Below are 13,421 nucleotides of genomic sequence, written 5' to 3'. Positions count from 1 at the left end.
CCCCGCTGCCAGACGGCCGAGACCGACCGCAAGATGCGTTTCTGCTCGTCTTGAACATAAATCCTGGCTTTCCTCTCGGGCAGGACACTTTTATTAGATATCAGCTACTCCTCAGCCATGTATCGCGATAGTCCAGGAGCATCTACCTCCCAGTTCATGCCACGACCAACGGCCGCCCTACAAGCTTATTCCCGTTCCATGTATCAGTACACGAAGAGCAAAATGACGGTTCTACTCTGTTCCATCCCAATGCCAAACCAGACTTCAGCGCCCCATGATCAGAAACGCAGCGTCGAGTACGACTGGAAGGGCGTGGAATGAGTGACTGGGTAATTAGGTTATGGGGAGCTTCCCGAGTAAATCACCAATGGGATCAGCATGAGCCCAATTGAGTTGAATGATCTCCAACTGTCCCTCATGGTATTGCGAGGGGGCAGGGCGACGTTTGGTTGAGGCGTAGTGGACTGGGCAGTTTTCGGAGAAAAGATGGGAGGGAGGACGAAACCCGCCGTCGCCGAGGAGTCATCAAGGGTACCTACGTGCACAGGCCGTGTTTGAAAGGAAACGGGTTGGCTCAGGTGTCCCGTCAATCGGGCTTTTAGTACTGATCGGCTCCTGGCATCTGCCGAAGAGTTAACTAGCTGCCGTGTGTCGCCCAGCCGGACCCAAGCCGTCAACGAATCATTAGATTCCCAAGAATAGAACCGGTGATGAGAGAAAGATTCGAAAGTTAAACGCAGAAGTTACGTCAACGCTGCTGCCTAGCCTAAAAAAACGGGCTGTCACCACTCTGGTAATAAGACGGAGCACAGGCGGAAATCAACCCGTATATACTGGACATAGTATGATAGCGGTGTCCTCAACTTCTTGACATTTGTAACCAGCGTGGTTCTTTACCTTCATTACTTCTTGTACGGGCCTTACCCTTATTCTAAATGCAAAATACAACATGTTCGGCAGGTCAGGGCTGTACCACCGAGAATGTGGGCGCTTGCGGGGGGACGGTTCTTTCTATTGGCCATATGCACCCTCTGCCTTTCGATGTTGATATGCGGGGGGGTTGAGCAAAACCCCGCAAGCGGAGACTCCGCCCTTCCCCGACTGCAAAGATCATTGACACATCCAGCATGGCTCGCGGGTAAAAAACTCGCTTGAGAGCACCGCATAACGTGAGGTAACCCCAGCCCCGGGCCTTTTCCCGGCCGTAAGGTCACAATCTCTTGTGCTCGGTCGTCTGGGGGTGGCGCCTCTCTCGCGACGATCCGGGAGGGGGCGGGGAGGAGGAGCACAAACCCGCCCAGAAACCCGGCCATGTCAATGGTAGCCTTTCATGGCCGTTGACAATATAACCCTGTTCTGGGTGGGCCATGCCGCTACTTATCGGTCCGGGGCAACACCGCCGGCGGAGACTCCGCCCTGCAGCCATATCGTGATGTCGTCAATGACGAAGACCGACGATTCGACTTGATTAATGTGTATATAAAGGCAGGCGAGGATATTGACGATAAAGTTTCTTGAAAGACAAGGCCATCTTCTTCACGACTTCGCAAAAGCCTGAGGATGCATCTCAAGAACCTTCCCATTTCCGCCACGGCCCTAGCCGGCTCCGTCTTTGCTCAGAGCAAGGGCGGTGTCGAGAATCTCGACGATGCCGGCAACGATCTATACGACAAGGACCTCTCCAAATGTCCTGGCTACAAGGCCACGAAGCATTAGAAGACCCGGGATGACTTCTACGCGGACCTCTCCCTCGCGGGGCCGGCGTGCGATGTCTTCGGGACTGACCTCCCCAAGCTGAAGCTGGAGGTCGAGTACCAGACCAGCGACCGACTGCATGTTAAGATCCTGGACACCAACAACACCGTCTACCAAGTCCCAGACAGTGTGTTTCCGCGCCCCGGCTTTGGCCAGTGGTGTTCTCCTAAGAACTCCAAGCTCAAGTTCGCCTTCAACGCTGACCCCTTCTCCTTCACGGTATCTCGCACCGATACCGGCGAAGTTCTCTTTGATACCACCGGAAACAAGGTCGGCTTTGAAAACTAATACGTCTACCTCAAGACAAACCTACCCCCGAGCCCGCATCTGTACGGCCTGGGCGAGCATAGCGACCCGTTCATGCTGAACACGACCTACACTAGGACCATCTACACCCGCGATTCATACGGAACTCCCCAGGGCGAGAACCTTTACGGTGCCCACCCAGTCTACTTTGACCACTGGGAGAACGGCACCCACGGCGTGTTCCTGCTCAACTCTAACGGCATGGATATCTTCATCGACAAGGAAGCCGGCAGGGTAGAGAATCAATCCACGACTTCCACGGTATTGACCAATATGTTGACTTCAATCCACGTGAACGTCAATCCACGAAAGGCGACTGATAGGTGGGCGCCTGGGCGCGCCCCCTGACTAAGCCTCCCAAATGGCGCTCAGATCCTCCCATCCATCCATCCAACTTTCTTCACTCTTTCTACGAAAGCCTTGGTAGAAAATATATTGTAAATGGGCTACATTTTGACTACGATACATTGTTCCGTCGAGCCAGTCTCCGTATGCAAAGCTTGCTGCTCTTTACTGTCTCGTTCCACGCTCTTCCAAATCTCTTTTACACCTCTTCTCTTGTTTGTCAGGGGATTGTCACCCATCTCCTTGGCGACATGGGCTTCGATGCGCTCATCCTCAGCCTTACTCCAGTCTAGATATGCCATCATCTCTTCCCTTGTCCATTCTCTTGATCCGGTTGGAGTGATGCATCGCTTGGACATTTGTTTGTAGTCACTTATAACTTTGCTTGCCATACCTGAGTGGAAGCCCCATCGCCCTGCGATATTGCTGGTTGGTCTTGGTGCTACCTGCGGGTTGCGCTGCGTACCATGCGCTTCTGGCAGCGCCATATCTTCCATATATAGCCTGAGGGGAATCGTACCGTGGCGGTGGTTGCAAGGGGGAGTTGCGCAAAAGAGCCGCCTCTTCAACTGGAGATCCTTCGCTGGCAGATCTTGGCAGAATTCCAGTTGAGTAGCCCGGTATGGCAGGATTGTGAGGAGCGATAGGCGAATCTAAGATAGGAGGAGGGGAGCGGACAAGTAGCGTGTGTACAACAGAGGGTGGGCGCTGATTAGCTTCCGTAGGGAATTCCAGGATGGCATCAGACATTGGTGCTTGCAACGCCACCGAAGCGCTGTTCGTTGTACCAGTTGAGTCCGGAACTGGAGTTAGCCTTACTACGCCTAACTGCGGAACCGAGTTTGGGGCCTGTGCTGCTTGTGTGGGCAACTCCTTGAACCTCAGCGGACAGGCCCTTGAGGCCATAGTATGGCCAACTGTATGGCATCTGCTGCGTTTACTGGGAGCTCTCTTGCGAGCTTCTGCCGGCTCAAATCCAGAGGGTTCGCGTCTATTGCTCGTCGTCGGTTGACTGTGTCTCTGGTTAAGTTGGTTTGTGGCTCGTCGTGGTTCCAGCATGGGACGGGGCTGCGCCACGTCTCGCTTCAAATGCCAATGGGGATGGAAGTGCTCGAGCAAAAGGCTTTGCCTCTCTTCCTCTAGTTTCGCCAAGGTGTGAGAACACGGTAGCCCATGTGAAGATGTAAAGGTCTGGCTGCAAGGAGCGTTGTGCTGCCTTTGGAGTAGCTGCCGTTGCTCTTGCACCTTGCGCAGAGCTTGGTGTGAAACCCAACCTCGCACCGCCTCAAATAGTATTCCAGAGGCTTCCAGAGGTGTGCGCACTTGTTGAGAGGCTCGCATATGCTTGAGTTCCTTCAGTTGGTTCGTAATAGCGTGCTTCATTGCCCGCCAAACGTCGAAGAGGTCGAATGAAGAAGTCTTGATATGCGACTTGATTAGTGAATGGATTCCTTCAGCCCTAGAGCATGCACATTAGTTTTGTCATTTTTTCCCCCTGCGCCATATACCGCAAGCTACCTGCCTTGAAGTGGCTATATTGCCGAAGTGTAAGTGCTCATCCACCCATGCTTTGACAATCTTCTCTTTGTGCGGCTCGAGCCAATACATTTTGATGTATCCCACCGACTCGAGGTATTTGCTGCCGTACTTGAGCTCAAACTTAGCTAGCCGCTCTTCGAATGACTTTTCGTCTGGGGAAGCCACAATCGAGTGCCAAAACGCATAGAACTCATCCCACGCTTTGCCTTCTGCCTGCTCTGTTGCTTGACCAACCTTCGATGCAAAGAACGGCCGGCAGTGCTGAAGGACTGCCTTGTTAACATGCCAGAGGCAAAGTAGTGCTTTAGAGGAAGAGAACCAGATCGTGGCGGCGTTCATTGCCGCCAGGCATCTATCCGTCAATATAACTGACGGAAGCTCACGCTGATAGAGTGACCTAAGGTGTTCTAACGCCCATGAGTAATCCTCTTCTGATTCACCTGAGAGGAAGGTGAATGCGATGCAGAAGGAACGTTAACAGGAATCAACTCCAATCATGTCAAGGAGTGGCATGTGGTGCTTGTTCGTCTTATAGGTGCAATCCAACAATAAGACATCTGGATTGCATTGTAGGTACACAACAGAGTCCGGGTGGGCGAAGAAGATGGCTGTCAGTCGATTATCCGGGTCCAATCGAACTCGGCACCAGAAACCTTCTCTGTGCAGTTGATCAACTAATGCTTGGATGCTGCTCTGACCTTCACGCAGATCTCTCCTCGTCTCCGCGATCCGATTATATATGTCTCGTTGGGTGGCGAGGGTCTCTGAGTGAGTATGGAGGTATGTCCTTATATCCCGCGGAGTGGTGCCAGACATCGCAAGATTTGAGATAGTTGCAGCATCTTGCTCTTTAAACCGTCGGTGTGCTGGGTGTGCAGATGGGTCCTCGCTCGGTGGGTGATTGTGCCTAGATAGATAGATGACCCACAAGGGCTAGTAGTAGATAGATCTACACCTACATTTCATCTACATCGGTAGATAGATTCCCCACACTGGGCTTACTCTCGAAGATACGTATATGGAAATCCATTGCGCATCAAGTCTGGAAGTTGACGCTGTTACCGGCGAGTTCACTCACCAACCCGCCTCCGACGGAGAAGAGACAATTGTGGACAAATTTGAGGTCCAAGATGTGTCAGAGAGCGAAGGAACAGGGAAAAAATTGACCTAATTTGGCTTGGTTATTTGTATTATATGACCCTTGGGCAGCTTCATATATGGGTAGTTATATTGCAATAAAAAGCTGCTTCATTATAATAAAAAGCAGTTTAATACACATGTGTATGAAACACGTGCCCATCCCTATATGCGTCATCGTACGGTGGGGGTGGTGTGTTGTCAATAGGCACATTACTGCTGTGGCCTGACGGTCGCTGCAACTCGGAAAGGCCTGGAGGATCTGTCATGGTAGTGGAAAAGGGCGTGGCTGATAACTGATTGTCAGAAGGCACGTAGGCAGACTGTCGGACAGCTGGCTTCACAGGGATCATTGATGGCACCAGTCAATTGATGAGAATTATCTAAAGAACAAAAGAAACTGAACAGCCATGTGTTCGGGCACAGCTATTTGTTAGACACGAGTGTTCATATAATGACAGAGATAGATGATCAGAAGATGGAGAAGTGTATATGGAATATAGAGAACTAAGAATGATTTGTGTTTGACCTGTGGATGTGTTGTCCTTCTTCGCTCTCCCTTCTCGTCTTTTTATCTGAGGAAGCAGGCCAATTTACTAGACCTGCTGATCCTGCAACAGATCTGTAACGCCCGTTCTGACACTTCTGGTATCATCGTGGTGGCATGCCTGTGTAACATCATGATGCATGCCACTTCAACACTATTTAAGCTCATGTCGTTAGGATTGGAATCCTTGATGCGACAAGCCGGATGTGAAACCGGATACACGACTCCAAAGTATGGGCCGCGTTTCATATCCAGTCGCACGAACCTAGTGGTGATATGCGACAATAAGTTCTGCTTATCATGTACGTTAGGGAGAGAGAGGCTAGTGATTGGATCTTTTACCATTGAACCACTCCCCACGCTACCAATCTCCAATGCTCAAGCTAATGCCTTACCGTAGCACAAGTCCCGTTTCTTAGTACACTTCTTCTGCTCCCTCCAGCTCCTCTGTCTCATCCTCGGAGTCGTCGTTCTCAAACTGAATATCCTTGCCGATCTTACGAGCAATCTCAATCGCCATCTGGCCAGCCCCCGAACTAATCATGCCATTGAAAGGCTCCGCTGCGAGATTCAGCAGTCTCAAGTCACGTACTCCATCAACGCCACTTGCAGCCGTGAGAATGTACCCGACCACCCAGGGCAGCTCGCTCTCCTTCTCCATGTAAGCAGGTGTGTAAAGCTCTCTCAGGATGGGGTCGCAATTGTCTTTGACCGATCGCAGCAAGATCCAGCACCAGCGATGCATCAACAAGTACGGGAATGCCATTTCGAGGGACTCGGAGTTGAGTGCCAAAGCGAGTGTTTTGGCAAGTTCCTCGGGCACAAGACCATCGGTGGCCGTGTCTTTCCCGGCAGCCCTAGCCTTGGCCTTTTGCTGCCGAAGTCGATCTTTCGCTCTCAATTCTTGTGGATCGTCAATTTGTGTCATGATCAAGTCTCCGTTGTCGACCGAGCCCTCCCACTGATAGGCGCTGCGCGCGACAATGTCATCGATCAGCTCAGGCGTCCAGTTCATTTCGGCTCCCGAGCAAATCTGGGTCTTGAACATGGACGACACGGGCGCGCCCTCATTAATGCCTCGCGGACCAGCGCGCGAGGCGATGGCAGTCTTGCGTCGGCGGTTTGTTGTGAAGGCAGTAGCTGAGATGCCCATCTGAAGACAGAATTTCTGGAAGTAATCTCCAGTCGTCCTTGGCCGCTCACCTCCAACCCAGATGTTGGAGTCGCCAAGCATAGTGAGCATAACGTCCATATCAGGCCACTGACTTTCTAATAACCTCTCATTGAGCAGGGCATTGTAGAGGTGAGCAGTATAAGTGATTGAGCCCCAAGCATTTGCGACGGCGAGACCAACGTCGTACACCTCTGTACGGAGACGGAAGAGGTAGAGACCAGTCAGAACAGGGGAGTAGATCAAGATACGATGAGCCTCCATCTTCGAGGGTACAGGCAAGCCTGCTCGCGTGTACACGCTCGCCTTTGCACCGTGCACCGGATCCTTGCCCATCCATTTCATCAACTGACTCAGTTCTCGCAGCTGGTGGTCGTTGGAAGCAGGCCAATTCTGGATCTTCAAGTTCTCGTGAAACTCCAGATGACGTCCCAGCGAATTGTCCATTATGGTAACTTCATCAACCAAGGCCACGAAGCTTTGTCGCGTCACAGCACGCATGGTGTGATGAATGTCAAGAAAGACCTGGGCAGCGAACACGAGCGAAAAGGGAACAGTAGACGTCTTTTCAAGTACTTTCATTTCGCGCAGAAACTCGTCCTCGACTGGGTAGTTGGGGATCAACCGAATCACGGTAATCAGCTCCGTGAAAAACTCCATGAGGAGGATTTGGTCTTCCTGGAACTTCTCCCGACCCGTCTTGGAGGCACGGTTGCTGTTAGGGTCGTATTTGCCGAACATGCCTTCCTTAATCAAGGGAAGGTCTCTAGGATCGAGGACATCGACAAAGCTGTTTAAGAGTCGGAAGGCAACGACGTAGCATTCGTTGGCCATGTCGTATAAGTCGTAATTGAAGTTGTCTTTGCTGTTGTTGAAGTAGACTTGTTCTGGTTTGCATCCCTTCCTAAGGCAGATCATGAGGTAGAACCTATTCAGAACCCCCCAAGCGCCTCCGTCTTGCTTGTCCAAAAGAGGAGCCACTTCTTCGATCAAGCCGCGAGCAATGGAAATGGCCGTATTGGTGGCAACAGCAGCAGCAGCAAGGTCGAACATGCCGTCACGATGATTGGACCAGATCCACTCGATGCGAGACCTGATCCTATTTAGGTCGTTGACCAGAGCTGTAAAGGCAAACAAGACATCCTCCAGGGAAGTCTGGGGCTCTGCTTCATAAGAGACATGGTCCTCATCGCGTGGTTTCGGTCTCTCATGGGGCGCGTTGCGGAACGTGTCGAGGAAGGCCTGAGACGGCTCGTCGACAGACAAAGCAGCGAACCTGCTGCCGAGATCCTTGGTCGAATCTCTAGAGGCATCATCGCTAGTGTCTATGGCTGCATCTATCGCCACAGTTGCTGTCGTAGAAGTCATTGCCTGTCGCAACGCCTCTCTGACCGCCTCGAGAACGCCAACAAAATACCCATGCTTTTCGTCGGACTTGGGGTCTGGCTGAACTCCGCTATCGCTCAATTTGCCACCAAACTCAGACCGAAGAGTGATGAGCCGATCAATTGTGGTAGAGAAGACATCCGGCACTGACACAGCTGGATCTCGGCGACCAGCGATGAAGTTGGCTAGTGGTAGGAAGTCCTTGATGGCAATGACGTGCTTGGCAGTCTTCTTCTCCGCTGGCTTTGGCTTCGGCTTTGCCCTGCCGCCACCGCGAGCCTTGCTTCTCTGCTTGCCCTTCAATCGTCCGCTTTTTGGTGCCTGTGTTTCTCCCGACTTGGAACCCGTAGTGGTGAGCAGATCAGCGGGGTAGCCGCAGGCCTTGGCAGTTGAGGCGAGCCATGAAGCGACCGAGTCAGTGTCCTGCTTATACTGCCTGTAGATGCCCAAGAGTTGGATCGGCAGCATCGTGACAGAATTAGATGCCAGTTGGCATTAAAAGAAGACTTCGATGATGTTCAATGAGAGGTAATTGTCAAAGTGCGAGGTCCGTATCAATGTTGAAAGGTGGGTAGGTTTCTTAGCGCGCCGCAGTGAGGGGGCCATTCTTCTGACACGACACCGTCACTTCGGGCCGACGTTGAACCCCAAAAAGTAAAAAGCATCGTTATTCTCAGAATTTAAACTTCTCTTGGAAATGGTCTGAGCTCGTTGAGGTAAGTGGAGCCAATCATTGGTTCGGTGATTTGGTCTCAGGCGATGTCGAGGCGAGGTCGAAGCGACTTTGTGCCTGAGGCACTCAGAGATTGAGAATGCCGTTCATTGGGCACACATCTCCCAAACGTGACGCGACATCTCAAGTCGCAGCCAAACATCCACATCTACCTTTTTTTTTCTCTTCAACATTAGAAGGGATCAAAGAGTGCCAAGTTCTGCTTTAGGGTACGATATCGCCGTGCAAAACAACCCTGCGTCCCAGGTAGCAGCATCAAGATATCGCGTCAAAGCTCAGACCCCCAGTTCGAAGCCCATCGCCACACCCCGTCTCATCTCGACATCTGTCCATCATGGCCCTCGCCTGCACTGTTTGCAAGAAAACCTCAGCGGAAACAAGCATCAAACGCTGCGGCAAATGCACCGACACGCCGTACTGCTCTCGAGAATGCCAAAAGGCTGATTGGAAAGTCCATAAAAAAATCTGCGGAAAATCCACCACTCCCCAATCTCCTCTGTCCGACTCTCCACCGGGCCCTTCACGACCGGTATTATCCCCACCCAAAGGTCTCGACAAAGGCATCCCTGACCCATTCACGCGCCTCGACAACAATACCTGGCTGCATGGCCGCTCGGAAACGGACGTGTACAGACTGCTCCTCGAAGCATATCGTCTCAGGGCGGAGGATGACTACACCGTGGAAGGCGATGTGGACTTTGATAGTTTGTACGCTGGGAACCCCGATGGACTCCCTGGCTTTCGGCGGTTTTTGAGCGCTGCTGAACGTCGCGCTGGTCTACTTCCTGAATGGTGGAACGCGGAGAAGCGAAGGAACTGCGAGATGTTTGGTATGGACGAGGATGTGTGGCAGAACCTCAAGTGCGCTATTGAGAAGAGCGACATTATCGAACATTACGGTGATCGTCAATTCCCCATGCAGCTGCGCATGTTTGCCGAAGCTGCTCTTCAGCGCGGGCCGGGAGGTCAGAGTGGAACGCCCATGAGAAAGTTGATGGTTGCTAGGGAGCAGGGAAACTTGGGAGATATGAAGATGTCCACGATCGACAACACGACGGGGAACATCACTCACCACAGTTAGAGGGAGGGGTCTATGTAATTTCAGGAGGAACACCAATGTCGAACATGTGGGCGGACAGATTGTATGGTAGCAGGAGACCAAAAGCTGCCGCTGTATTGAATCGCGGTGACAAGGTCTCATCCAACGACATATCTTAGCAGTTCTGTTATAACCTGTCAAGATCGAAGTTTGAGCACTTCCGGTCGATGCTGAACTTGACCGATATCAAGAGGGAGGTAAACTTGGACGAGAAAGCAATGAGATGGGAAGATGATGATCATCTGGATGGTTGTGATACTGGTAGCTTCAAGCAACGTTGATCACTCAACGCTTAGTTACTTTTAGCTGTACAGTATAACTATTGCACTCACTTGTCTGATTCACTCGCTTATCACATACGTTAGTAAATCTGCTGTTCGGGAATTTTATGCATGTCTGAGAATTTTGTGATCAACTGAGGGGTGCCAAGCCTGCCCCGAAAGTTGGCTGTTGTCAAGCTCTGGAGACCTTCGCTTACTGTTGGAGGTATCAAGGGCAAGGATCACAACCATTGTGAATAGCTTCACGGTCAGCGTGAACGCTACACCATAACTAGCATCAGGCAACAGCCTGCTGCCTATGAGATCGGCAGACTGAACCCAGGTATAAGAGACCGACTCTCGTCACTCCTTTAGATAGAAAACCAAAGCGCTCATTTGATCCTCATGGCCCATCAGTACCTGCGACAGTTATTAATCTTTCAGCTAACTTATTGCTACTTGTTCTTTACACCTTACCCTTTTGAATGGTTGCTTAATTCGTCACAAAAGGCGGGATATTATGCTATAATACCTAAGTTAGGTCGGTATTCTCCTTTTAAGTTGGGGGAAAAAAAAAAGTTTAACAACTTCTATGGACCCGTTGGTGCAGGTAATGCCAAGAGCCGACCTTCACAGGCTGCTAGTCTCATTCACGTTTTGTTCAGTGATCAGGGAAATTGCCGCGTCCGTCAAGTGCAGTTTTATTGCGTAGTACAGAGGGCCATGTGGGATTGTCTCAGTGATCGGAATGGTCTGGTATGAGTTGGTATTGGTGTGGTATATACCGCTAAGATTTAGTATGGTTTGAGGATATCTCAATACCATAGTGATTATTATATAGGGATAGACATCTATCGAATGGGGAGTCGAATCGATAGATTCATTCTACGCCAAGTCTTACGAATGTCGAATCGAACGCCAAGACATTCGATTCGATATGAACCTACCACCAGCCCGTTCGATTCGATGCGAATCGAACGGAGCCCAGGGTTCGATCGAACGAGCACCGCGATTGGCTGAAACCTGCCGGGGACTAGTTTTCGCGTATGTTCAGTAAACGCGTTGAGAAGCCCAATGACACGATCTTACGCGACCCAGCCTGTTTCGTGTCTTACTGGTCATAGTAGCGCGTCGTTGTTAAGACGCGTTAGCGAGTACAAGAGAAATCCATGGCAGAATAGGTACCTTGCAACCGCTCATCATCTCAGCGAATATCCACAATCAGATGCTGGGTAAAATTTCGACGGCAATCCAATTTGTAGGTCCGAATAAGGCATTTAACCGATATCTATGAAACATCCATGTTGCGTAGGAGACGTTGAAGTACGAGTTATATTGGATGCAAATTCCAACTTGCGAAGTTAGGAGGTACTGGTACCTCCACTATAAATTAGGTGAGACCGGCGGTATGTATGTATGTATGTATGTGTATTTTTCGTCCGGGGGGGCGTGAGACCCGTAGAGTGTTGGAGAAGTGGCATGCATGATGTTACACAGGCAGCCACCTCAAGGGAAGATGTCACCCCATGGTACCTTAATTGTCAGAACAGCGTTACAGATCTGTTGCAGGATCAGCAGGTCTAGTATCTTGGCCTTGCCCCCTCAGATACAAAGACAACGAGGGAGAACGAAGAACAAGGAGGACGAACACAACGAACATCATCAATACACTCAAGATCATCCTAATATCATCTTTAATCATCAGTTACCTAGTGAGGGTGCGCTGTCTAACATAAAGTCCCCTATTGGGGCACAGGACGTGCTGAGCTAGAGTCTCTAGTGCTGTGATAAGCGAGCGACGCAGACAAGCGAGCGACGCAGTTAAAATTTCTTAGTATTTACATGTCGGAAGGCACGTGTGGCACCAAGATGACTACAATTGTGTTGTTCTTGTTAAGTTCAATCTGACTCTGAGGTCATCGCCACTTATGATATACGCAGCTCCCCCTCCTTCTTGCCTAATTGGGCCAATTTCCTTCTTCGGGTTCCACGTGAGCTTATTGCGTACAGGGCTCAATTTAACAATAATACCCTATATCTTAGGGGCTTCTTTTCTTAGATTTTTCTTATAAGTTCAGGCTTAAATATAGCCTTTAAACTCTTACTAAAAATTATATAAAAATTATTCTAAAATACCTTATCTGTTTAAGTATTATATAGAGGTTCCTACCTATTTGCTATTTTATTTATATTTTTAATTTACTTTTTAAAAGTTTATAATTTTGCATTTTAACGCCTTATAATACGGGGTATTATCAGACTTTTAGTATAATATTTTACTTTATAGGAGAGTTTTTAGCATTTTATTTAAGAATAGCTCCTATCACACTTACTATGTACTTAGTCTGCTCTTACAAACTACAGCTGCTTAGTCGCCCTTATCCGCTTCATTCAAACCTTACCCGCGAACTTAGAGATACCACACAAGGTATAGCCCTCCCCGCACCGCTATTCGCCATAACCGCCATTTTCGTCCCGTCAACGCAGGCAGCGCTAAATATAACGCCCGAACGCCTAAGTACGAGGTCAAGTTCCTACTCAACCCTACTATAGTCCTCAGCCCTAATAACGAGCTCACAACCACCGCCCTATCGACCTTAGATATACTCTTAACCGTTACTAAGCTAAATATCTAGTTTCTCGATACGAGTTATAAGGAGATCTATACTACTAGCTAGAATACTTGCATCCATAAGACTAAGAATAAGGATAACTTAGAGCTAATATATAAGAACTAGTATGTCATGGGAAAAGCAGCTAGGCCATTTTAGGCCTAAAGGCAGTTTCTTTATATATAGAAAAAGGCCGGAGGCTCGCGAGAGCTTCTAACTATTATTATCTTTATATATATTAGCTAAAAAAGAGAAGCTTTTAAGCTCACTTTTCTATGATAATCTTCTTTACTATTAATTAATTATTTGCCCTTACTACTTTCTATTATTCCCCAGTGAGCGAGAAGCTCGCATAATCGCGTTTATTAATCCTCCTTAAAGAGGAGATTTAACCCTTTTATCCCAGACGTGTTGGGTATGTTTTATTTCCTAAGAAACTAATATATTATTATAAGTAATAATATTAATACTATACTTAATATAGCTAATAATAAATAGTTTTAATACTAGCGATGCGAAGTATAAGATATA

The 13,421-nt window shown here is 49.4% G+C and overlaps 3 protein-coding genes across 3 annotated transcripts; 1 reads left to right on the top strand and 2 right to left on the bottom strand.

Annotated features, from left to right (window-relative positions):
* Positions 1-1,662: 1,662 nt before the first annotated feature.
* MRS44_014062 (uncharacterized protein) lies at positions 1,663-4,284 on the bottom strand (the record flags this gene model as incomplete). Its single annotated transcript, XM_065618254.1, has 5 exons — positions 1,663-2,030; positions 2,528-2,832; positions 2,873-3,865; positions 3,915-3,938; positions 4,013-4,284. 5 exons carry the CDS (start codon positions 4,282-4,284, stop codon positions 1,663-1,665), a joined length of 1,962 nt encoding a protein of 653 aa, XP_065474326.1.
* Positions 4,285-6,044: 1,760 nt separating this feature from the next.
* On the bottom strand, positions 6,045-8,654 carry MRS44_014061 (uncharacterized protein; the record flags this gene model as incomplete). Its single annotated transcript, XM_065618253.1, has 1 exon — positions 6,045-8,654. The coding sequence occupies one exon, from the start codon at positions 8,652-8,654 to the stop codon at positions 6,045-6,047; it is 2,610 nt and encodes an 869-aa protein (XP_065474325.1).
* A 599-nt stretch (positions 8,655-9,253) lies between these two features.
* Positions 9,254-10,000, top strand: MRS44_014060 (uncharacterized protein; the record flags this gene model as incomplete). Its single annotated transcript, XM_046278086.2, has 1 exon — positions 9,254-10,000. The coding sequence occupies one exon, from the start codon at positions 9,254-9,256 to the stop codon at positions 9,998-10,000; it is 747 nt and encodes a 248-aa protein (XP_046123236.1).
* Positions 10,001-13,421: the final 3,421 nt, after the last annotated feature.

Source organism: Fusarium solani (assembly GCF_023522795.1).
Source record: "Fusarium solani strain SB1 chromosome Unknown bctg00000010, whole genome shotgun sequence".
NCBI lineage: Eukaryota > Fungi > Ascomycota > Sordariomycetes > Hypocreales > Nectriaceae > Fusarium > Fusarium solani.
This window is presented reverse-complemented; position numbering and strand designations above follow the sequence as displayed.